The sequence below is a fragment of the Parasteatoda tepidariorum genome, chromosome 6, assembly GCF_043381705.1.
Source record: "Parasteatoda tepidariorum isolate YZ-2023 chromosome 6, CAS_Ptep_4.0, whole genome shotgun sequence".
NCBI classification, from domain to species: Eukaryota; Metazoa; Arthropoda; class Arachnida; order Araneae; family Theridiidae; genus Parasteatoda; species Parasteatoda tepidariorum.
The window spans coordinates 1,621,528-1,649,215 of record NC_092209.1 but is presented as its reverse complement, the minus strand read 5'-3'; the positions used below and the strand labels follow the sequence as shown (position 1 = coordinate 1,649,215).

The window sequence follows — 27,688 nt, the reverse complement described above, 5'->3', positions numbered from 1 at the left end:
ATCAAATAATATAGTAGTTAATTGAAATCCTATACTTAACTTGCACTTATTCTTAGTTTCATAGATAATATTTTTGCATTGATACAGTTTTGTCCATTGTTTGTTGCTTGTTTGTTAGTGAGGAGTAACTTTATCGTTCAGGGATCAAACTGACTAGGATATAGAAATTGAATTGCACCATTAAAGACAGCAAAACCACCACATAAATTTTTCAACATCAGTAATAACAATCAGTGATTCCAATTTTTACCGGGTACACCGAACCTGGCAAAATTTTAGGACACGGTACATCTCTAGTTATAACTATAATTTTAAAAAACAAGTAGGTTAAAAACTACAGTTCGAAAATATGTACGAGTGTTTAACATATTGGGTAATAGAATAAACTTTAAAAAAGAGCTCACCTCCCAATCGTGGCCCTCGGGACTAGATATATTAGAGACTTCCGAAACATCCTTCGACTTTCTGCGCCAAGGAAAGGCCCAGCTGGACCTACGGTAGTTATGCGCTACTTTTTCTTCCAATATGTCTTCGTCATCTATTTCTATAGGAGTAAACCCAAGCTCTGTCATGTCAATTTTATCTATATCACCATATTTCTCTGGACACCAACGCAAAAAGAAGAAATACAAATCATCCACACTGAAAAAAATTCATAAAACAGAAATGTTAGAATAAATAAAGTTACCTAAAAAGTCATCCTTTTAAAATAAATTCTCACTTAGGTGTCAATCAAGCAACACAGCTTTTCCAAAGTAACATAAATATTTTTCAGGAGAAATTTTTAAAATGCAAAATGACAACTTCATTTGATTTGGCATTTTAAACAATAAAATAAGTTTATATATTAACAATATAACATTTAATTGAACAAAAATCAACTATCAAAGTTTATATATACTGAGTCCATTCAGAACCCAATACTAAAATATTTGTTAAAAATTGATATCTCTTCAAATAAGGAATGCTGCCAGAAGATACAATTGCCAGAAACATGAAAATGATGGCCAAAGAATTAAAAAAAAAATAGAAGAATAGAAAAATATAAAGTTTAAAAAACTAGACTATGTAGGGATTCTAAGAAAAAGTACCTGATTTTTTCAAATTAAATATGAAGTATGTCTGGAAAGTAAGAACACTTTTGTTATATGACCACAGCAGTATTAGTATCGCAGTTCTGTACATGCACTTTTTGGGTAATTGTTACAACTGGATTATTACACAGGACTACAGGTTCTGAAGTAGCGGCTCTTTGGCGCTCGAACCTCGTTAATTGGCCGGTTCCACGACAAACTAATTTAGAAAATAATACCCATTTATTGCTCAATGTTTCAGAGACATTTACTTTTAACCTTTTTCTGCTATAAAGTTTCTAAAGTGCTGTAAGTAATGAATTAATAATATTATGTAATTCTAGGTTAAAAGAAAGAGACAAACCTGTCTTTAGGGATGCTGAACCAGTATTCATGCTTCATTTTATGACCATAGTGTATAATGGAGTTGGGTGAGATGGGTGGTTTCTCTATTGGCATACCCATTCTCAAGCATAAGTAGAGAGGCGTATCACAAAATGACTTGGCTGGTCGTGGGATCAGTTCTGAAATATGAACACTCTCATTCATTACTTTGGTTCAACTTTATCTACTAAGTAGATATCAAAATGGATAGACTGCAGGGTTACTCACTGAAGCTCTCCGATCACTATGGAAAAATGATTGGAAATTGACTTGGAAAGCTTCATGAGCCAAAACTGAGAGCACATAATAAAATTTTGGGATCAAAATTTAAAACACCGGTGCTTTATATCCGTACAAAATGTAGTATGTGGAAAATAACTAATACTGGGTTTCTTTGAGAATAACGGCACTTTCAAAACATTCAGACTCATAAGCATATTTTTACAGGGTGCATAGCCAGATTTTTCAACAAAAAATAAGCACCTTTTCAGTACTTTTTAAGCACTCAAAAAATATTTTTAATCACTTTCTAAAAAATAGAGAAAAAAAATCATAATTAGGATCTGTACAGTAATAAAAAATTTTTTCTTCTATCATTTAAAGTTATCTTTAAAGTTAAAATTCAAAAACATTTTCAAAAAAGTGAAATCATGCATTTCTGTTGTAATTTATGACGACAATCGACATGACAAAGAAAAAATCTCTTTTTAAAAGGTAGAAAATTAAGCACTTTTAAGGGCTTTTAAAAAACGTAAATCAAAAATAAGTACCTTTAAGTACTTTTTAAAAACACTACACACCATGTTTTAAGGTCTACAAGTATATTATTTTGATTTCTTGAACTTAGCTGCACTATTTAAAAAGAATTAATTATAATGAAATAGTTATTTTCATAAATGGAAGAAATTTGTACCAAATTTGAAAACTCCTTCCATTTATTTAAGTTGCTATGAACGTTACGCGGATAGCAAAAGGTACATACCTAAAAGCTTTGAACATGAAATTTTACAATGTGATAATGATTTGACAAAATAGGATTTTTTCAGGGCAGTTACAAAGTCTGCAAATCATTTTTCAACAGAAATAAAACATTTGTGATACCAAATTTTTTTCTTAACGGGTTTATACATCGAATTATTTTATAATTTTTTTTTTTTAAATCAACAAGCACAGAACTTCACAAACTGTTTTTCTCAGTGCTATTAAGAACATATAAGTTATTTGTTACTTTGAAACACTTCCAAATTCACCAACTGCATTAAATTGGTCTTTATCACCCATAACCTTCATCACCTTTAACATAAGGAAATAATTCAAAAGGTTTCAAATTTATATAAAATAATTTTTAAACTTTTGCATTTTACTTAACCATTTTTGTATGTTTAAAATATATAAAAAAAGAAATAAATAAAAATATTAAAAAACATAGCCTAAAAACTATGTAAGTTAACCACTTGTAAACAAATTGAAGATGTATTTTTACTCCGACAGACTTCCTTATTCGATGATTGCGATTTTCTATTAAATGTTGGAGAGAATAAATTACGCAACACCAGTGGGAGTCCATTTGTTAGTTAACCATAAAGTGTGGATAGTTATTTTGCCAAAGCTTCTGAATTTATCATTCTATTTAAATTTATAATAAAATAAATTATTTGGGGGGAAAAATTAATTTTTTAAGAATATATACAAAATAAATTAAGGGAAAAAATTTATATATTTCGAATTGTTTTTTAGAAAATTATTTTCAGCATAAAATGTAAGAAAATAGCATATAATATAAAAAAATATTATTATTATTGTTGAAGTCTATGACGGAAAACTATTTCCAACTAAATATGAAAAGAAAATATATAACTAATTTTTTTGAGTTTACAAGAAACTTGAGCGTAAAATTTATAAATTGTTTTCTATTTTATGTATTGTGATGTTTCAGTAGTTTCTATCTTGTAAACTAATAAGCATTCAAGTTCATCAAATATTCAAACAAAAATATAAGTTGAAAAAATGAAAAAAAATTCAGTTACCTAATTTTTGCATTCTATTATATTTTCAGTCACCTTATTTATAAAAAACCTCGGTAGCCTGGAAGCAGAATTCCCAGAGTCAATCTGCAGCGCTAGCTTTGAAATTCAAATTCGTCTATGACTTCAACCCAGTTAGGCAGAGATTATTATTAAATTTTAAAAAATGAAGCCAAATCAAATTTATATTTAATGTATGAAAATTAAATATTGTAAAGTTTTATACAAAAATTTAATGTTGTCTAAATTTAATTTGATTTCAATATCATATTTTAGATTAGCCCAAAAGGAGAGAAAAAAAAAACAAATGCTGACACTAAAACTAAAAAAAGAAATCGGAAAGAAAGGATTAACTTGCAGATGATATTAAAATAAAAGCTTTTTGTTTTAAAGGAAGAAATTAACAGAATTCTAATCTGTGGAGCTGCAATTTGCGCTTATTTAAAGTTTCTTCATATAAAATTCATTACCATATTATCGCAGATACTTTGCAGACAAATAAAAAACTAATTAAATTAGAAAAAGTAACATTATGCGTCTTTCTTTTTTTTTTTGTGGGCATCAATTTTTTTTAAATGTGAGAAACTAATTTTTATAAAAGAAAATAAAATTAAAAAAATCTAAAAAAAAAAATAATAATCAGCAAAAGTAATATTACGTGTCATTTTTTGGGTATCAAATTTTTTTTTAATGTGTTAAACTATTTTTTATAAATGAAAATAAAAAAAATCTTTTCTTTTTCATTTTATCTTTAATGTTGATTTTTAAGTTTTTTTTTCCCTATTTTTTTTTTTTTTTTTTTTTTTTTTTTTTTTTTTTTTTTTTTTTTNTTTTTTTTTTTTTTTTTTTTTTTTTTTAAATTTTAACAATCTACAGATAATGTGATAATTTGCATCGCTCGCTGACCAGCTAGAGGGTTTCTGCTACCAGGTAAAGAAGTTAATAGTAACTTAATAAAATAAAGTGAGAATGAAAATAGAAAAAGAAAACATGCTTGAATTTGACAAAGAATATCCAACTTAAGTCTACAAAAAGCAACTAAAAAAAAAACATTTTTTTTAAAAAATATACTGTGCTATAAATCTAGGGAATCAAGATTCAAAGGCATACTGAAAATGTATTTTTCTGAAATGTATCAATGTAGATATTTAGACCAATGTAACATAGTTTGAAAAAAAAAATGAAAAAATATAAAAGAGTTCACAAACCCATGTTTTCATCCAAGACATCCATATCATAAAGATTTGAGGGGCATGTAAATACACAAATGAAAACAAATTATTGATAGAAATTTGACTAAAATCACCAAACAATACTTTTCGGTTTAGAAAAAAAAGCTTAAAAAAACAAAATTTAAATAGCCAGTTACTATTAAACCAGTAAGTAGATATTAAAGAAAAATCAACTCAGTTTCCTGGCCAAAAAAAAAAAAAACACGCGTCAAATGAATGTGAGGGAAAATATTTATTACTTAATTACTTTGGCAAAACATTATTTAAAGCAATTGAAATTTATGTTGATCACCAATAAATTTTTAAGCATTTAATAGATTGTTTTCTATTAAGTTTAAATTCACACAGATATACTGTTACAAAAGGCAAAAATTTTGATTAATTATCATGCACTCAGACAACAAACTTTTAAAACAAACAGTGCATATATGCACATTAAATTCATTCCATTAAAAAACATATTAATAAAATGAAACATGACTTAGTTCTATACAAAACTAATGGAATATGTTATTAAAAAAAATTTCAAATAAAATTCTGTAGAATCATCTAGAACAGAAATAGTTCAATATTTTATTGAAAAAAATTTTTTTAAACAAATTTTTCAAAATTAAAGCATTGAATTGATTAAAAACTGAAGAATCTTACACATAAACTCAACAAATAGATCAACACTAATTGCGTAGCTCAATTTTAGACTCATGAAATAATGTGTCTTGTAATTTATATTCTACACTGTAAAAAAAATTTGAACAAAATTATTCCATCAGCTTTTGTTGCTAAAATTGTTTCAAATTATATTTTAATATATCAGTTATCAAAGAAGATTATCTGATTTTTTCCACATGAGAAAAATAGAAAAATTTCATAAGATAAACGGAAATTGTTCTGGAAACTTAGGTTGCAATTTTTTTTTCCTTTATAAAAGGTCGATATTCTTTAAATCTTTCTGTCTTCAGCAAAATTCTTAATTTCTTCTCCATTTTATTTTTTTAGCAAAGCTTTTTCAAAGATGTTCGGTGATACATCAAACATTATCAGAACAGAATCTAATTTTAAACAGGAAGAGTAAATCTAAGAATATAAGTCTCATAAACTAGGTTCATCTACATTTATAAACCATATTGACCACATTATCTAGAAGAAAATTTCCATACAGCCACCTAAATCATCATGGTGTGAGGGCACTTTTCATAGTTTGGTTTGGGTTCCTCAGTTCATGTTGTTAGAAGCATGAGATAGATGTGGAGATTCTGCTCTCCCAACTCTATGGTAATATTTTGGGGAAAGTCCATTTTTTTTACAGCATGTAAATGCCTTCATTCACATGGAAAACTGCAAAACCATACTTTGATGAAATGGGTGGTCTAAAACTGGATGCCTAAGCCCTTATTAAAAGGCGAATTTGAACACTGATTACACAGCCAGGCTAATCGACCATCCTCACTACTAACACTCACTTCAGCTATGGCAGACACCTAGAAGTTAACTTTTATGACCGCCCATAAAAACTGATGGAAACTCCCCTACAGCAATATAGGCTTAGACTTAGATTGGGCAGCTCCAAAGAGCAGGGCACATCGACCAGATGTCAATTGTACCCAAACCGTAAATCATGACTAGCAGAAAAGCTTTATAGCTGAAACAAAGTTCAGCAAATGAATGAAAAAAATATCATGTATTTCCCAGGCTTTAATGCAATGTTGCCCTAAATGCTCAAATCTTTGAGCAGAATAGACTTCACAATCAAAGTTTATGTCCTGAAGTCTCCTCCTCAAGATGACAACCTCGACAAAAAAAATCAGATTCCAAATGTAGGTTTACATGTTTACAGAAAGGGGAAACTAATAGGATAATAATATATGTCTCGGGATTCATGCCATTAATATATTCTAAATTCATAAGATAAGTTAAGGAATGTTTTTGGCCAGATTGCGTATAACATGTACAGCTATGTGCGTGGCATCACAAAAAAATGTACTAAGAAATCTTGAGTAGAAACAACTTAAAAAGCTCTAAAATGAATCATGCTTTTATAGTTGACTTTGAGTTATGGTATGACAACTGTGGATAGTCCTATTGTGCAATTAATCCAAAAAAGAGTAAACAATTGTCACCTGCATAGATTCCAATAACAATTTTTGAACAATTTAACGATTTTTTTTTTTTTAAAGAGGGAACACATTAATAACCCAAATTATCTGATATCATATTCTCAAAGTAGCACTTATATTATTTTAATATATAAAATAAAAATAACTAAAACTTGTTAACTTACTGTCTAAAGGTGCAAAAAGTTCAGGTTTTTCATCAACCATATTTACATAAACTGCATTCCCTGACTTAGAGTCTGACTTCTCTTCATCTGAAGTCTTCGAAGATTTATTGTTTTTGTGTTTAAAGTCTGGCAATGAGGCAAAAGCAGGCAAAGAAAGTCTCCTTCCACCACCACCTGGTGGCTGTGAAAATAAACTATCTGTGATGGATAATTTCCTAAGACCTTTGCCCAACTTATGTTTCGTTTTCTCGAAATTCGATTTCTTTTTAGGAGAACTAGATTCAGGCGAAATGATGTAGGCGTCGTCATCAGTTATGGAACCTTTTCTGGATGGAAGTCCACCGTCTTCGGAATCGAAAGAGGAGGAAGACGACAATGTTTTTTTACCAGTATTTGTTTTGGGCCCTTCCATTTCCGGTAAAGTGACGTTACCATTGGCATCCTCAGAGGGCTGTGAAGTTTCTTTTTCTTCTTCTTCGTCTGGATCAGTTGATTCACATATCTTTGCAAGGTTCTCTTGAAAGGAGTTGCTAATGGGGATATCACTTCGCTTTGATCCTATTTCAAACGAGCTAAAGCGACGGCCATGTTTTGACTTCTCCGGTTTTCCCAATTTCTCATTATGAGACTTGCTTTTCTTCATGCTTAGATTTTTGGAGTGGTAAACATTTACTTTGGTCTCATTACTACTAAAAAGAAACAAAATGTTAATATTTCTTAAAATTTACGTAAAAAAAGGGCTGTTAAAGAAAAAATTTTTACCCTATTTATCCTGTCAGGGTCAGTGGGGTCAAAACTGGGACTTACTCACTTATTTTTAGTCGAAACATTAGCCACCATAATTATAATAGTCGAAACATTAGCCACCATAAGTTTTTCAACAAAAAGTAAGCAACTTTTTAGCACTTTTTAAATACTCAAAAAATATTTTTAAGCAGATTTTTTACAACAAAAAAAAAATCATAATTAAGATATGCTTTCAAATATATAAAAAAAATTCCTATAGTTGAAAGTCTTCAAATATATATTCGGCTTAAAATTAATGAAATGCAAAAACTTTGTTAAAGAATTTACACAATCCTGGTAAAATAACTAATTTCTGAAAAAGAACTTCATTCTTGATTAGTCTAGCTGTTATAAAAACATTTTGTGCAAAATGTTATATACATTCACTATGTAATTGCCCATTCCATTTTTTAAATTAATAATTACTTTATTCAATTACACATGAAAATTAATTTTAAATCAAAATTACAATTAGCTACACTTTAATTCAAAACAGTTATATGGTCAATTTTTAAAAATTTAAACAGAATTTACATATAAATGTATACTCAACAAAAACATTTAAGAGGTTAATATTATTGATAAAGATGTGTAAAATCAAGCAAACTAAGAAAGTCTTCAAAAGCCATATTACAAATGTAAATTAGTGAATGGCTTCCAATTAAATAAAAAAAAAACATTTCAATAATATTAAAATCTAAACGTGATGAGTAATAAAGCTAAACATTTTTGACAGAAGGAATTAATTCCATAATCCCTATATTCATCAGATTTAAAATGTGAGATAATTATTATTGATGAACAAAAAAATAATGACACAAACAAAATCTACCACTCTTTTATCAGCACTTCCGATAGATAATTGAAAGAGTTTCCAGTCTTATCTACCTTTGTTTTACCTTTATCTAACTATTAATGACGCTAATAACATATCAGACTATACTCAAGGATACCAAAACTAAATAAATATATACTTATGCAAGAAACTTCCTACTAAGGAAATCAAGTTAAAGATCTATAAAACAGTTATCAGGCCTATAGTTGCATATGGCAGTGAAACTTTACAAATAAATAATTCGATCAACTAATCTTTGAGAGGAAATTCTTGAAAATAATTTTTAACTCATTAAAGTAAATAATACACAGTGGAGAATAAGAAACAATAGTAAACTTGACTATTTATCTGATGAGAAAACATAATTCAATTTATTAAATTAAGACCTTTGACATGGTTGGGACACATTGTAAGATTAAATGAAAATAGACATTTCAGAAAACTTTTAAAATGGAAACCTTTAAACTTCAGACAGAGAGGAAGATCGAAAAAGAGATGGTTGGACAATATCACCAAAGATCTAAGCACCTTGAAGGTGAAAAACTGGAAATTGAAAGCCAAAAATAGGAAAGTTTGGAACAATATTGTTCAGCAGGCCAAGACTCATAACGGGCTGTAGTGGTGTATGAGTAAGTAAGTAATTAATGAACATTGCAAAACAATTAACAACTTTGAAATTCAATAATAAAGAGAAAAACACTATTGATATTTGAAAATAGATCTTTTTCATTTAAATATTTTAATTTAAGGCTAAGTTCAAAAACTTAAGCAGTAAGTAATTAATAAACTGAAAATAATATGAGGATAGTATTTTTTTAAATATCATTCCTCTAACATAATGGTATTCAGTAAGAAAATGTATGTTAGCTATATATATGTTAGGTTAATTATTTTTACTTTAAAATTAAACATTTTCCCAACTCTTAAAAAAAAAAATAATAATAATAATTTATTCTAGAAAATAAATAAAAATTGAAAAAAAAATTTATAAAGTCATAGAGGGCTCTAAGAAATTCCACTTTTTTACTGTACTTTGAACCTTTAAAAAAAGTTTGATTCCTAGCATTTTGTGATGATATTAAAAAAATTGAGATTAATTTTTTTAATATTATATTTAGTAAGGTTTTAAAATTATCGTATTGATTAATAAAAGATTTTAAATACATTTTAAACAGAGGAAATTTTGAACTAAATGCAATATTGGATCAAAAGAAAATGAAAATTTTTTTATTAAATTGATATAAAAGAAGCTCAATAAAAAAATTATAAAATTCAAAGAAAATGTTTCAGTTAATTTTGATTAATGGGACTGACTCACCACATTATATAGTATATTATAATTTAAATTCCAAAGAAATCAATAATCTTAATAAAAAATACTTTTTGAAAGTTTTTTTGGCACTTTGGGATTATCCTGTCAACCATTTTTGCCAAACCTAATATCACCAAAAAGTAGCTCCAGCACAAAAAAAAAGCAAATTTTATCTACTGTTTAATCCTTGACTATGAGAGTTAATTTTCTTTAAAGTGTTGAAATATACTGCTTTTTCTGCAAAATGATTCGAATTCAGAATTTTCCTAGCACCGAAGAGAGTGCAGTGGCATATTTTCAATTCATTTATCAGTAATTATTTAAAAAAATAGGTTTTTAATATATTCTTATTCTTTTTATTACGTATTTTAACACTTACATTTTATTAAAAATAATTTTATTATTATTTGATAAATTTAATGTGTTTAGAATGTTTATTTTGGAAATTGCTTTTCATTATGATTTGCACATTCAAAGGATTTGCGCATTTTCACGAGTGGCATGGTAAATGCTTGGCTAAAAAGTGGCCAAAGTATGGGTTTTTTTTAATAGAAATGCTTGAATTTCGGGGACTTTTATAAAAAATTTTAAAAAAACAGGAAAATGTTTGATTAGGCCTGCAGATCAGCAAAAACTGGCAAGATCCAGTAGTCTGTTACAAAATTCAGTAAAATTAAAGCTATATCATAACAGGGTTTGAAACAGGTTTACATACAGGGTTAAAGGTGATTGGGTGGTCTGAGACAATAAAACTTTGATTCAAGCCACCAAAAAATAGTTATCAGGGTTCCCGGGACTAGAAATCGATGTAAAGGGTACACCGATTTTTTGATTCTCAGTTTTATATATATCTTGGTCTGTGTAATTAATTGTAACATAATTATCATAGTTCATTTTAATTGCGAACATTACATTCTTCATATTGTAATTTTACCCTAACTTTTTTAACAATAGAAAAGGTAAAGAAAAATAAGACATTTAAATGCCTCCATTAGTGAAAGCGTGTACAGACTAGTAATGCTTTTTTGTATGTGGAAGGGTAATTGTTTTTTTTAAATTTCTAACCCTACCGTAAAGAATCAAAATAAACTAAATAAAAATCAAACAACTAAAATTGAATTGAAAGATCCTTACCTTGAGAGAGAGGGATCTTTGGTTCGCATTCGAAAGATGTCCGTATAGAGAGCAGCTCGGACAATGTAGGCCATGGGTGCATCCACACCATATTTGTCCATTCCATATTCAATCACCAAAGGATCTGACACGTTCGGATCAAAAATAATGTGGTTGGAAGTAACAATTAGAACACCATTCACTACACCCTTGAAATACAACAAATGTTTCATTGCATTTAGAATGAAAATACATAACAAGAGCAATTTAATTAATTAAATAAAACAATTTGGCTGAAAACATACAAGTTTAAAATAAATACCCATTTCCGGTTGTTTAATCAATCAAAGTTCAAGAGAGATTAAAATTTTCTTTTTTCCTTAAAAATGTAACAAATATTTTTTGTTAAAAATAAAATTAAAATATTAAAGATTGTTATTTTGCATAATTATTGCGAAATGATCAAGCAATGATGTCACAAAGCAGTAAAAGAAGTGGTTTGGTTGAATTTCAGATCGTGCTAGCTTAAACAAAATCTGTACTATTGTTATATCTAAAATTGCTTCACTTTTCATTTTTTCCCCATCATTTTGAAATGTGGGCCAAAGTTAAATTAAGATTTATTTATTTATTTATTTTCTTTGGAAAAAAAAAAAGAAATTTATAGAGATGGGACAAAAGATAAATAATGGTGAAATAAAAAATAAGTAGAGATGTGAATAGCGTCATGAGAAAATTTGTAGTTTATGATTCAATGATTGGTGTAAAAAGGTGTACAAGCTTTGCTGTTATTTTTATTTTGTTTGCTGTAAAAAAATTAATTAATAATAAAATAAAAAATATTTTAGTAAAAATAATAAAATTATTGATTTAACATATGAGTGATTATTTTGGCAAAGTACATTTTGAAGGCAGTGAGCCATAAATTTCTAAAAATGCTGGAAAACAACACTAGACCTTGTTAACGGGTCAAAAAAAAGTCGTCTCGAAATTTTTTTGGAGTTGTACCCATGATATATTAACATGCAGGGCCAATACAAAGAAGATAGAGGAGGGAGAGCATCATAAAATAATTAATCTTTAAATACATTAATAAAAAGTATAGAATTCATTTAAATTTAATTATGTTCTTAATCTCTGATTCAACCAAACAGTTTAATAAAGCAATACAAAGGCAGTTTCCTCCTACCAGCTAGCTTAATATTTGAAAAGTAATATCATTTCTACATAAGAATTCAGTGTAAAGAAATCAACAATTTGAGGGAATATATATTTCAAAACAATAACATCTCAAAGAAACTTACTTCACCATCTGTCACATATTTGGAATTCACTCTCAAAGATTCTTTTGTTCCTTCCGAAACACTTTTATCTGTTTGTTCCAAATTTAAATCATCCTTTTTTCCTTCCAATAATTCCGCTGTTGATTTTTCACCATCTGTTCCAGGCACACGTTCTACGTGACCAGGTTTAGGGCTATTTTGTTCTGATGAAGATGCCTACCATTACAAAGAGAGAGCATGGTTTTTTCACAAAAATTTAAACATATCATAAAACACTTACTTGAAAGAACACTAAAATAATCAAGCTGAAAACGCATAACTCATAATTTAACAAAAACTTTATCAGGGTGTGTAGCCAAATATTTCAACAAAAAATAAGCACTTTTCAAGCACTCAAAAGTATTTTTAAGCACTTTGAAAAATATCATAATTAGACAGGGTTGGCAAGTTTTTGACAATTGATGGTTTTATCCTGTTTTATTTACAGTGGTGAAGACGATAGCGCGTCACAAATGATGAAATTAACAAGAGAAATTAAATTTTGTATCGCTAATAGAGAGAAAAAAAATTGACAATGTTTAGTTGGTCCCCGTAATCAGCAAAAATTTGGGAGATTTTTTGATTCTATTACAAAGGACGGAAAATGAAATCTGAAATTGAAAATCTCTTGCAAAATGCAGTAGGGTTGCACAGAAGAGACAAAAATCCTTACCACTGAATCCAGCTCAGTATGCGCAAGTGCAGACCCGCAGGTATATCATCAAACATGTACTAAAAAAAATGGTGTTTTCATACATTACAGACCGACGCTACGCCGAAATAGATTGGGGTTGAATTAATTGTGAAAACTTTGAATATGACAATGTCTTCTTGCATAATTTATGGCAAAAATCAACATGGTAAAGAAAAATATCACATCTCGGAAAAGGAAAAATTAAGCACTTTTTAAAAAACATCCATGGAAAAAAGCACCTTCAAGGGCCTTTAACAAACGAAAATCGAAAATAATCACCTTCAAGAACTTTTTAAAAACGCTACGCACCCTGTTTATGTCTTACCAAAAATAATTAATAAAATAAAACTTACAACAGCAGCAGCACTTTGCTTCAATATTTCTTCCAAAGTTTGAAGACTATTCTTCTCAGGTATATAAATTGTCTGTAATGTCCAAAAAAAAATATTATTTAACATAAGTTTAAAGAAAAAAAAATAGCAAATACATTTTTCCAAAAGTGAGTTACCTGACCAGGGAAAACCACTCTTGAGCTCAATTTATTCAAAACGGTGAGTTCGGAAAGCGTGATGTTGTACCTGATGGCAATCCCTTCAAGCGTGTCTGATGGTTGCACCTCGAGAGAAAAAATTAGAAATTGAACAGAACAAATAAAGTGGCATAATTAAAATAAATTAATCTGAACAGCAAAAAGAAAGAAATCTCTAATAATGTATAAATAAGTCTTAAATTAAATAAAATTACCAATAATGGTGTTTTATACATAAGATACTGAAGTATGCTGTCGAGACATTACGATCTAAAAGTGTTTGTAATAAATTATGTATGACAGAACAAAAAAAATAATAAGTGAAAAAGATAATTACAAAGACCTTTTTGCCTGCTATAAATGAATATTGGGATAGAAAGTAAAAACATAGGATCAGAATAATAAAAAACAAATTTTTAAAAAAAATTTCATTATTACATAATTTAAATTGTTTTTTGCTGATATTACCTAAAAAAAAAGCAAAATTAATAAAACAGAAATTACCTAAAGTTATTTAATCCTCTGAGAGATAGTTGCAGTCTTTTCTTTCCTCTTTTCTTTTAATTTTAGTTGCAAGTTTTCCATCCAGCATTTCAAAACTAATTTTCTCCATGTCATTCAATGAGGAAGAATGTAGAAAAGAAATGACAGTAACATTTTTCTAAGGGGCTTAGAGTTAAGGCCTAATCAACATTATAATGTCATTAAAGAAGTGATTCCACTTCTTCTGTTGTCCCTTGTAGGGCCTGGCTTGTTCCACTGTTCTATTCTATACAGCCCTTTGTTTTGACTTCACTTTCCACCTACGGATCTTCATTGTTTTCAAGTCGTCAATTATGTCGTCCTTCTACCTTTATCTTGGGCGGCCTCTGGGCCTGGTTCCTGGGCCAGTTAATGATCTTTTTCAAGTTGTAATTATTTTATTAAAAACTTTTGCTGATGACACAACACTCTTATCAAATAATTTAAAAAACTTAGAAAGAAAAATCAATGACAATCTTTACAAAATCCGAGAACGGTTTATTGATTATTCTTTAAACTTATTTATCAACTAAAAAATTTCATGATTTTCCAACTCACTAATAGCAATGAAATAGACCTTCATATAACTTATCACTTGAACACTTCATAAAAATAAAAAAATCGGCATCTTTTCAAAACCCCAAATGCTTGTAACAAAAAAGACACAACTAGCATTAGAAGATCTTACCAAATTTATTTCATACCCAAGACTAACAAGAACATTTTTTGTAGAAGTTTACAGTATCTATCTCCAAAATACTTAGATTTATTCTGAGCTGAAATTTAAAATGCAAATAACTTAATTTTTTCTACTTAATAAAGATATTTTAACATAAATTCTATAAACCCTTTATCTTTTTTATGAATAACTTTTTTATAGTTCTAATTTTGAAATTATATGACTGATTTAACTTGCAGCTTTAAAACAGACACTCCTTCTTGTCACTCTTCAAACTTAGCTCTTAACTCTTTTGTGTTTTCCATGCGTACATGTTTATATTTTTTATGTAATTTTTTCATTTATTATAATGTATAAACTCAATCAGCAGTCACTGGCACAGACCTAGGAATCCAAAAGTGACATGTTCAATTTATTTCTTTAGTATTATGTTTCTGTTATTCTGTATATATTTGTTTCATGTTTTTATTTAGTATTGTATTGAATTAAATTATAAATAAGTGCTTCAAATTTTAAAAGAAATGGAAATTTAAAGAAAATTTGTTGCACGTAATAAACTTGAATGCAACAAATGCTTTAATGGGTGAAATCTTGTTATGGCACTCTAAAGAGAGAGAACTCTTTCTGACTGCACTAACTGAAAACAGAAATTTTTAAAACTGTGTGAAAAACAAAACAAAAATTCCTTAGTGCAATGCAAAAAGAAATAGAGTGGTCTCTCATTATCTTAGACAGACAAATCTTCATTATGGAAATAAAAATATGCATTTATAATTTTACTCACTTGGTAAGGAACTGTAGCTTTTGGCTGAGGACGAAAGGATCCTCTTCTTTCTGAAAATATGCAAACCTTTCATTTAATTCTCATGATTTTAGCTTTATAAATATTTTTTCTTTTTTTTTTGTTGCTAAAATTAAATTTAGAAAATCTGTTTATTCATATTATTTTGAAAGAAATTATTGTTTATTGTAATGGAATTATTACCATTATTTAGCAATCCATAAAATGATCTGAGAGTTTTGAATAACAATAGTACAGTATGGAAAAAAAAGTCACTCTAAATAAATTTTGCTCTAATGATCTAAATGAATAAGTGCCAATCCTAATGGCTCAAAGGGTTGAAAATAAATATAGGGTGGGCCGAAAAAATCCAAGTTTTTATTTTCAGAACGTGCCGACCAGCCTGTGTGGGGGTCAGGGAACTGACCTTGCATCAGAAAGGTTCTGAGTTCGAATCCCGGGCAAGGCATGGATGTTCTTTCATTTTCTGTACTATCTGTCCTTACTGTGGGAGAAACATGGGCCCACCTAATAGGGTGCCCCTCGAAAAGTAGCCAACAAATCTGCCCTTCAGATGCCTGTATGACCTAGGTCATTTCCCAGGCAGGCATTGGAAGAAAAAAAAAAATTCAAAACACTAAAGAGAAGAAAAAGGCTAATGTAAAAAGAAGAAAATTAATATAAAATATTTTAAAATTGGTTAATATCTTCCGATCTTGCATTGTACTTTAAATTTATAATATCTGATAAAATTGAATATTTTTGCTAAATATTTAATATCAATTAACACGTTCACGCCGGGGTGACCCACCGGTGGGTCACGCTAGATTGTCTCATCTTGGCAGCGCACCAGAGTAAATAGTGGTAACAATAAATATCATTTTTTAGTTTTTTTGCGGGAATAATAAAAATCCATAACTACCGATTGTTTTTAACGGATGCAATTTTTATATTGAATTGCTTCTTCGCCGTGATAAATTTCCTTACAGTGAATTGTTATTGTTGAGAATAGATTAGCTCCTCCCAAATATTATCTAATATTGAAATAGTTCTTCTACCACCATTTCCCCTTATCTGTACCAGTATTTTCACTTTTCCCAGTGTGAACATGTTAAACTTGTACAGGGATTGCAGAGGGTTTTGAATGCCTGAGAAAATTTCCTAAAAGCAAATTATCGAAATAAGGATTTTTTTGTGTTGTTCTCAAACGGAATTCAAATTCTTAAAGGAATTCAAATTCCCAACAAATACCAAACGTATCAATTTTATTTAGAATGTCAAGACACTATAACAAAAATTGTATTGCTTGCAAACCTGACATCAATCTCTACAGTGTCTAACTGCAGAATTGTTCAACTAATAGCTGATTATTATAATTTCAAGGAATTTGCAGAATTATGATCAAGACAAAGAATTATTCAAGCAAAAGCTAGAGACAAAAGCAGAGTCGTTTCATTATGGAGGAGGATTCTAATCAGATGGACACATTTCTTGACTACGAAAAAAAATTTAATGCAAATTTTTTTCAATTAATAAGTGATATGAAAATCAATATAAAAATCAATATGATAAAAAATATAATCATATTAAATATTAATATCATCTTAGTATTTTCTAATAACTGGAAATTACCCCCAAAAATTATTTCTGTTTAATCGGTAGCATCAAAATTTATTTTAGGTACCACGAAGTGTCTGAAAACTTTTTCTGCATAGGTTAATTAGTTTGTTTTCAAAATACTCACACATTAATATTTTTGAAAGCATTTTTTATCATTTGCAATTATAAATTTCAGTACATTTTACGTGTGATCAATAAAAGAATTTCATTCAATTATTGGATCCACAATTTGCATTAAATCATCAAATACAGGTAAGTAATATGCATAATTTTAAAATATTTGCCAGCAATAAAATAATTGTTCTTTCTTATGTCGAAAAGCATACTGGAATCATTTTACAACAATGCAACTATTTGTATTTTCAAATTCTTAAAAAGATTGAACTAAAATTATTTACGGTCTTATAACTCTTTATTGACTGCAGTTTGGCCATCTAGAAAAGACAAATGTGCCAAGTATTAGTTAGTATAGTTGATTGGAATTGCCCTAACATACGAATAATGCCATTCACAAGCACAATTTGAAAGGATTTAAAAGCAAGACATTAAGTGAAGTAGCTCTTAATTTTAAACACATACAGTTTTTGCCAATCTGTCCTTATAACGACTCTACAAATTTTTTATTTCTTAATCGAACTTAAAATAAACAATGATTAATTGAACTGTTCTGCAGTTCAACAGTTTAGGATTAGATGCTTTATCACACAAGTATTTTATTTTTTCTTCTACTAATGTACACACTTGCCATTTCTTTAAATCGACAATTTGAATCTCTCTTTGAAACAGCATCAAAGACAATAATATTTGTGTATAGGTGATTTGCTCTGAAGAAAAATTCATTAAAAAACCAACTGTGGGACATTTAAAATCCCACTAGCATAATCATATTTTTTCGCTTATTAAACTATTAATGTTACTCTTATTGTTAATAAACAATGCTACTCTGCCTACAGGGAGAAAAGTATACAACTTATAAATTATGTTCCACTACTTACGGTGGCATTCTGAACTCTTCATGATCTATAGTTCCAGGATCTACCTTAGAGAGAATCTGTACTTTTTGATTGAAAATGGACTTTGCTTCGGGGATCTTATCTACATTCTATATATATCTATATTCGATCGATATCTATATTCTCAACAGTTTTTGGAGCCATAGTTCTTCGAATTACTATTTTGCAGCTAGAGTTTCAATCTGAATCTTTTGATTGGTGGCATTGTGGGCACTGGCCGCAATTTTAACTAACTCTGTACCGCCTTATACAAGAATCGTTGATTGAAGTATTTAGCAGTAAATCATAATAAATGAGTATTTTGTCATTATTAAAAGAATGAATTACATGATTATTATTAAACTACAGTTTAAATAATCCAAAATATATTGAATAGTAGTAATTAGTAATAGCAGAAATTTACTAAGCCTTGCACAAACAAATTGCTTACACTACGATATTTCTTATTTCGTCTTGTTTAGCTTTCTATTAAAATGATAATCTTGTCAAGCTGCTTTAGTGCTTTGTTTTGTTACTGTTTCTACTTAGATTTTTTTAGATTTACCATTTTTTTCTTTTAATATTATGAGTAATATCACAAGCTTGATTTACTTTTGCTCATTTATATTTGTACTTGTGTAGTTTTTATAGTATCGAAAACAATGCCCTAGTATTATTTTCCTTCTTGTTGCAATTAATTTTGATTTGAATTTAAATTTTTCTAATAACTTTTGAGCATAATTTATTTAGTATTTTGTTTCGTAAGTATTTCTATTTTGAACTTTTGAAGTTGTTCCTTTTGCTTTTATTATTTTAAGTTATCACGCTATATGCAGTTTACACACTTAGTTTGTTTTACTTTTTCATATTTATAATAGTATTTCTTCAAGTGGTTTTACAATAAATTTGTGTAGTGTCTGAAAAACACCCAAATTTCATTTTAATCAAAATATAGTTTAATATGAAACCTATAATTCAAAATTACTTACAATAATTAGCTTTTTAATAATGACAAAATAATTTCTAAATACTATGCAGCGACTTCAATATAAAAAAAATAGCCTAAATTAGAATGGTGGTAAAAAAAAAATTAAAGAGAGCAAAAACATGCAGGTAGGTACTTTATTTACGTCGCACCCACCCGCTTACGAACTACAGCCAGTGATTCTTGACTTTAGTTTTTCACTGGGAATGTGTCTTTGCGAGGAGTCGACTGTGGGACAAAAAATATGTATAAAGATGTAAAGGTTGAAAAAATCCTTTTTTATAAGACATCTATCTATATCCCAACTTAATACTAATGCCTCAAATATGACAATAGTGCTAACTATTAATTAAGTTAAAAAACTCAGACCTAAAAAAACCAGGGATGGTATTTCCTCCAGAAGAAAACTATTTCTTCTAGGACACTTTGCTTAAAACCTTCAAAAAATAAAGTGAAATACATTAAAAGTGAAATCAGTTCGAACTCCTACTGAACTAAATATTATTAAGAGAGACACTGTGAAAATTCAATCATTAGAACAAGTTCATTTTACAATGACATTCTGCTGTATTAAAATAAACCACAGATACCAGAGAGCATTTTGCGTAGGTATTCTTCTTCCACTTCTGATAAGGTTTCTGAGTCTCGACGATCAGCCAGAGATGATCGTCTGCCATCAGAGAGTTCCTTCAACAAGGATTTGGGCAGAAGGATTTCATCCGACTCTTCTTGCACAGAAGAATCCTCACCTTCTTGGTGTTCACTGTTGACAACGAGAGAATACCTTTTTTAAAAACTTGGTCGAAACAAGTTTAAACAATTACAGTCAACATAAAGGATGTCATGTAAATGTTGCGACAAACTACAAGCACATCATAAGGATAAGGAATTGCTTAGGAAACTATTGTACGCCGCTAGGGGAGTTTTCTTATTATAGAGACCGTGCTTGTGAGCCCTTAAACCTGCATTTCTATTTCTCTAAAATATCTTCATTTCATATTAATTATATGTTTCAATAATTTTTTTATTTAAAAATGCATTTAATGAGGCTCAGAAATAGCTATTTTATCATAATTTTAATTTAAGTATGAAGTATTTTTGTTTAATCAGGGGTCTGTCAAAGCCAAATTTACTACCATTTAGCGGTATCTTCACAAATTCAACTTTTGGAAAAACGGTAGTTTCACAAAATACTCTTTTTTTAATTTTATTTTTTGAGTCTCATAAGAAACGATAAATTTATATTTTTGCCATATTTTTGTGTTGATTTTTTAATATAATTTTCAATATTCACAAACTAAGTCTAAATTTTCACAAAATAGGTACCTCTCAGAAAAACATAGATAGATCCCTGTTAATATAACTAATAAACACATTCTTTAAAGTGTGATTTTTTAGTGTGATTTCAGTAATAATGAAGGCTTTTTACTAAAAAATAATATAAGGGACATGCATGTAAATTAATATGCTTATATGCATATTCCTTTTATTATTTCACTAAAAAAGCTCTGAATAAAAAATTAACAGTCATTCTTTTAAAAAATTTATAATTATTTAAATATTTTTTTTAAATATCAATTTAAGTATAAAATATTTTTAATTCAATGTAGTTAAAAAATACATAATGAAGGGGATAATTTTTTTAAGGCACATTTCATTGATAATGAAAATTTTTACTAAGAAATTATGAAAATGATATGCATGTAACTTAAAATGTTTTAAAATATACAAAAAAAAAAAATAAATAAATAAAAGACTAAACATAGATAAGAGTGGCATGAAACTTTTAAATTATAATATTTCCCAAAATGCAAGGTAAAATAATTTACTGCAATCAAAATATTTCAATAATACCCATTTAGTTTTACTCATTTAAATGCAGTGCTTTTAAAACTATTTAAATATATAGTTAGGGTATATCAAGAATTGTTCTACCCAGAGTAACTTAAAATATTTTTTTTTATTACATTTTATAATATCTCAACTAATTTGCTCTACATTAGATATCTAATTGACAAATAGTCGCCCAATCTTTAACATTCATTAGCAAGTCAAGCTTTTAATAATTAATTAGTAATTTTCACCATTTTAGTAATAAATTTTCACTTTGATATTGTTCTTAAGAAATTTTAAGCATTATTAACACATTTTATTGGACATTTTGCCCTGCTAAAAATTAAATGATTCTTTAATTCATTTTAATGTATTTTCACAGTAAACTTATTAAAAAAAAAATTATACCCATAATAGAATATCAAATGCATCATCATAAATTAAACTTAAATAAGAAGTTATTTTATCTAACATGATCTAGGGAGGGGAATTTATTAAATAGCAGAAACTTTCTCAATGGCTATGGAATTTCTGAAGTAGTAACTAAAGAAAATTTTATCCTGATAGCAAAGGTTATGTTTTGATGCAAGATTAATGACTTAAAAATCTGATTCGAATGATATATGAAATTTTTAAATGATATAACAATTGAAATAATTAAAGCACAAACAATAAACTTCAAATAATCAATTGTATTTAATTTTCTAAGGGAAAAAAAAGAATTTTTTTTTAAAAATTTAAAAAACAAATTGGAAAGATATTAATTGTAGTATGGAATTCAAGTGGCACCCATGTTATCAAAAATCTAAAAAAAATAAATTGAGGTTATTACTCTACTATAAATTTAGGCAAAAATTCTGTGTTGTATGAATTTGGATTGGAGAACTTAAAAATTTGAGGAAAACAGATTTATACCATTGTGTTACAAAAATATACATTTTCAATCATAAATTACACATTAATAAGAATAAAAATATTCCTAAAAAAAATGTAGAAGATTATTACTGTTCAGACTTGTGATTATCGTCCATGATTCGAGAGATGAGACTCCGTGACATAAAAGGTAAGAAGTTGGATGCGAGCACACAAAACACATGCTACAGGTACAGCGATTTTTCCATAACCATGTCTACTGTTGTTCTAACATAAGAGGACATAAATTTTAAGTTGCGGACCGCTGGAACTACCCAACCGAATCCAACAATGGGTTACATTCCTTTCTCTTCACTCCGCCGCCACATCTCGATTGATTTAAAGTGGATAAAAAATAAAAAATAAAAAGACTTTCTCTCATAATATTTATTATGCCTCAGCTCTTTATATTTTCACACTCTTCTATTACTAACGAATAAGGGTATTTATTAATAATAAGAAAGAAAACTCGGAACTTGAAAAAGAAATCATGAATATAATCATGAGCAATTGAAATGTCATATTAATTAAATACTGTTACAAATTGTCAAGAAAATTAGATCATAAGAAACTGCGTTTAAGGAAAATAAGAAAGATTCGCATTGGATATTGAAAAGTTTTATATGATAACAGATTTATTTATAACAGTTGATCCTACCTGTATGATGAGAAATCACACAAGTTTCTTAAATAATATAATATCTTTTTTCTTTCTGGCAGCGAAACGCACACCCACTAGTTATTCACTTCACATTTTAATTTGTTAAATTCTAAAGATTCGCAACACCAAAAATAAACAAACCTATTGAAAGGTTGGTCACGGTCAAAGTGAATTTATGGTGTTACGATTAAGAAATCGTTTTCTATACAAAAGTAAACATAAACAAACGATGGAACTCGATCGTTTCTACTTCCGGTGAGTGAAGCAAAGTATTTTCGATCATATTTTGTTTTTATGGAAACAAATAATAGATGAAGATATTTCTTTGAATCTCGTGATTCAGAAAATATTTATTTAAATTTCTATTGCTCCATTTGAACGCTAATACAAATAATTAATTTCATTTTTTAAGGAAAATTTGGCAGTTTTTTGGATAAAAACTGTGGCCTTGTCTGAGAAATGTAGTTTTTAAAAATTGTTATCATGTTTTGAAGTTTTTATCACTTTGTAACATTCATTTTAAAGTAGTCATAATTACTACTAATCGCAATAAAGTATGATTAATTACAAGCTATCATGATTAAAAATACAAATAAACAACCATAATTTATGAGAACAAGCAAATTTTCTCCAAAAAAAATTCACATTAGAAGTAACAAATAAATATTTAGGTGAGGGGAAAGAACGAAAACGTTTGCAGACGGGGTCAATGTTAATTGAAGACACAGGAAGAGCTAAGTGAGATGCTAAAATAAAATCACTATTGTTGTAAGTGTGACATAAGTAACACAAAATACCCAATTATCATTTGAATATTCCAATACCTGTCTGACATCAGTAAAATGTTACATTAACATTCGGACATTTTATATTACTTGGGAATGTCCTTCTTTTTTAGAAAACTTTAAAGCTTCCTTCGCAAATAAATTGGATTTTAATCCTTCTATTGCCATCTTTTATGATCTAAATAAACAAAGTTTGAAAAAAAAATTTTTTTTTGTCTCTCCCGCAAGCAATTTGGTTACTCTAATGGTGGTGAAAGAAATAAGCATATGGTGTTTGAATTTATTTATTTTTCTTCAGAGAGACGATGGAATAAATCAAATTTGTTGGAAGTTACACTAATATTGATTATAATGGTTAAATGGCATAGTAACAATTCATAGAATACTTGTTCTAAACTTCTAAAAATGATAATTCATAACTCATTGTTTATTTATTGTGATTATTTCGTCACCTGAAACGAAAGCTTTTGTTCTTTAATTCAACAAGAGCTGATCGGGAAGAAAGAAAAAAAAAAGAAAGAAATTTTAACACTTCAAGATCCTCATTTGGTTCGCGAATAATACAGGTCAACTATAAAAAAAAAAAAAAAAAAAAAAAAAAAAAAAAATGCATATATTCATCGAAATCAATTATTTTACGAAATAAACCTTTTTTTTCTCTGAAAAGGTTTTATTGTTAATTCTATACTTGATGTTTACAGTTTCATAATAAAATATAAAAAAATACTTTATTATGTTTTATTTAAGTGTGTCAGAATGCAGCTAAAGTAACTATAGACCTTGGAAGAATTTGTACGCTTCTTAATGATGTTATATATCAATTTTTATTTGATATGCTTTCTCTGGACACATATGGAGTTTATATGGTTATTTAATTACGTAACATTCATTAGGAAACGCTAATTCGTTCAGCACATTTTTGTATCCACATACAACTTCTTATTAAATACATATAAATGTGTCCATAGTTTAAATTATAAGATTAAGTGAAGGAATTTATCCGATTCATTTTATTTTTTTATAACATAAAAAGATATTTATTATCTTTCGAGCATTCTAATTAAACAGTAAAATCACATGGTATGATAAGTAAAGCAAAGGAGATCTAGATACTTTTGGCTGTAATCAACATAAAAAATTTTGAAGATATGAAAGAATTTACTTTTCAATTATTAATTTATCTCTTATTTAGCAGTGCTTGCAAGCAATATTGTCTTTTATCATTGATTTTTTTTATTTGCATTATTATTCAAAATTAAAGGCTTAAAAATAAAAGTGTCCCTTAACCCTTTTAACTAAGAATGGCGAAATATTTCATCATACAGGAACTGAAGGATGCTCACCCCCCCCCCTCTAAGCTGATGGAGTATTCCCTCAAAATTTAAAACCCCTCTCCTTATTTCAGCAAACACAAATATAGATACAAACTTTTTGTATTTAAATAACAATAATATTATACATGAACATAACGCAAATCCCTTGCTTATTTCACTGTTAACTGTGAATAATATTTTGAATAGCATAATTTTCAGAAGACAAAATAAACATTATGAAAAAAAAATTAGGAAAAATTAGTTTCAAGTTAATATTATCAAAAAAACTAATAAAGTGTTCCACTTTAAGACAATTTTTTAAATTTTATTTGCCCATGATTATTATATCACAATATGATAGGTAAAATTAGTGTAATTAAGTATATTTTTTTAATTCCTTAAGGTTCCTAATAATTTAATTAAAATCTTTATGTAAAGTTTTTGTCCGTAAACTGCAAATTAATTTTTCCATATTAATCAGTTTTTAAAATGATATTTAACGAATTTTTGGGCTCAGTTTTGCATTGCGAATTTTTTTTTTTTTTTTGCAGTGTTTCTTTCCGCTTTTTTTCCACGGCACATTTTTTCCCGATATACACATGAGATAACTACACATAGCTGATATTTCCCAAGAAATTTCAACTTCGACACCATTAAAAGAAACTGGAACCGAAAGAAAACAAACAAAGAAATTGAAGAGGTTTTTAAAAGACTTTTTGAAAACACAATTGTGGATCTGGCCTAAACCGATCCTTCAACAGTATTCCTTGGATGCCCCGAATGGGGGGCGGGACAGGGTAAAGCAGAACTACACATGAGATACACATTTTTAAGCAATCCTGACACCATGGAGTCTGTTTTAAAACAAGTTTGACTTAGATTAATGCCTCAAAATAACCTATAATTAAGGCAATGAAACTTCAAAATTAAAAGCTGAAATCGTGTTGAAGTACCCGATAACATCGAAACCGGGGTAAAATTGGGTCTTGACAGTTGACCCTGAGAGTCTGAAATAAATTTTGAGACAGCCAAAAATTAAGATCGGGCGAATAAGAGTAACTGAGAAGGAACAACCATAAGGCCACTCTCAGATACTGCAGCTTCGCCCATACATATAAAGAGTACAGCTCACGAAGGGGGGAAAGAAAAGAAAAAAAAACGGATCACCCTGAAGAGGATTTGATCCTAACAATCGGATCTTCACGTTCTAGTACTCAATCTTAATGGCTCGAAGGGGTGACCTCAAATATGCTAATTAATAAGTGCAGATGATATTTTAAGATACGAAATCAAACATAAAAACATACTTTTTCAGAATAAACATACCTTTTTTCTCCCTTTTTTTTTCGGATTTCTGACCCCCAAAATATAGGGGGTAGCCGCAATCTGGAAAATAGGATCCCAATAGTTTGGTCAGGAAAGAGCTTAAAATTTTGGACCTCTTAATGTTAATTTTACTTTTGGCATATTTCGCTATATCACGAGAACTTTTTAAGAAAATTAAATAAAAAATTTGTACACTATTATAAAATTCGTTTATCCAAAGATAATTCCATGGAAAAAAAATATTTTTAGTAAGTATTTATTATTTTTTATTATTTTATTTAAGAATGGTCGAAAAAATTTTTGAATTGTAAGGCATAAAATGTTTTTTGCATTATTTTAAAGAGTATAATTTTTCATGTCAAAACACAAATTTCGAGCAAAATTGGTTGAATAGTTCCAAAGAAATTGAATTTCAAAAAAGTCAGATATATGAAATTTGATTTCTCAGGAACTGTTCGACCAATTTTGCTCAAATTTTATATTTTATATACTCTTTATTATTTTATTATACTCTTTAAAATTATGTAAAAATTTGTATGCTTTACAATTCAAAATTTTTTCGACCCTTATTTAAATAATAAAAAATAATAAAAATTATTTCCTGCTTGAAATTATCACTGAATAAACGAATTTTGTAATTGCGTGCAAAAACTTTTCAATTTGTTTGAAAGGTTCTCGAGACATAATCAGGGCCCCACTTAGCCTAATTGGCGCCCGGGGCAAAAACTTCTTTGGGGGCCCCCTATGCTTCACTTTTTCAGTAATGAAGAACAAAACTTTATGGAGGTATTTAAATTTTTCACCTCATTATAGATAAAATAATAAGAAAATTGACTACAACTTAAAATAGCTATAAAGTCCCTCCCCCCTTCAATGGTCAGACAAAATGTCGTTCCGTCAATTTTGTTGATTGACAATTCCATGTCAATCATGCCGAATGCAGTTTTCTGATTGTCCTCTAGCTGTGAAAAATTTATATCCTTGCTGACATTAGGACAAAATTCCGCAAAATTTTCGCAATTACACTGGCTCAATTAAGCCAATCAAAATTCTGTATTTTTGTAAACATATCGCATTTCGCGATGTGTAAAAATACAAGCTTTTGATTGGTCAAACTTATCCATCGTAATTACAAAAATTCTGCTGAATTCCGTCCTAGATAGCCATGGATTTACGAAATGTAGATTATTTTTAGTTCATACTACAGTTTAATGAAGAAGTTAACATAAAATTGTCGGACTTTGCATTGTACTGATATTTTGCTTAAAAAAAAGTTCAATTAAGAAGGAAGCGTAAAATAAACTTTCTACTCGATTTGGGGGCCCGGGGCAACTGCCCCTTTTGTCCCTGCCTTAGTCAGGCTCTGGTCATAATGCCAAAGCAAAATTAACATTAAGGGGTTCAAACGTTCGAGCGCTCACCTGACCAAACTATCGGGACCCTATTTCCCAAATTGCGGCCATCCCCTATATTTTGGGGATCAGAAATCAGAATCTGTCGAAAGAAAGACATATTTATTCAGAGGAAGTACGTTTTTATGTCTGATTTAGTAATTTAAAATATCGACTGCACTTATTAATTTGCATATTTAAAGGTTATCCCATCGAGTCATTAAGATTGAGTCCTAGAACGTGAAAATTATCATTAGATTCAAAAGTTATGCAAGGTGGTCCGTCTTGATATATATATATATATAT

At 28.6% G+C, this 27,688-nt stretch overlaps 1 protein-coding gene across 7 annotated transcripts in view; it reads right to left on the bottom strand.

The window, feature by feature from the left end:
- The window catches only part of LOC107445650 (nuclear receptor coactivator 7), an 83,573-nt gene that overhangs the window by 8,897 nt on the left and 46,988 nt on the right, over positions 1-27,688 (bottom strand). For 2 of the 7 annotated variants that reach the window (XM_016060093.3, XM_071181901.1), the window contains exons 2-10: positions 19,752-19,924; positions 15,568-15,617; positions 13,562-13,669; positions 13,407-13,478; positions 12,342-12,536; positions 11,059-11,246; positions 6,992-7,680; positions 1,438-1,597; positions 405-642 (exon numbers count right to left, since the gene is read on the bottom strand). In XM_016060093.3, the coding sequence (XP_015915579.1) occupies positions 405-642; positions 1,438-1,597; positions 6,992-7,680; positions 11,059-11,246; positions 12,342-12,536; positions 13,407-13,478; positions 13,562-13,669; positions 15,568-15,617; positions 19,752-19,924 (1,873 nt within the window). Of the gene's footprint in view, positions 1-404; positions 643-1,437; positions 1,598-6,991; positions 7,681-11,058; positions 11,247-12,341; positions 12,537-13,406; positions 13,479-13,561; positions 13,670-15,567; positions 15,618-19,751; positions 19,925-21,999; positions 22,218-22,564; positions 22,776-27,688 lie in introns of those variants that run through there. The other 5 variants (XM_021147932.3, XM_071181902.1, XM_071181900.1 and 2 more) reach the window with 5 other exon arrangements.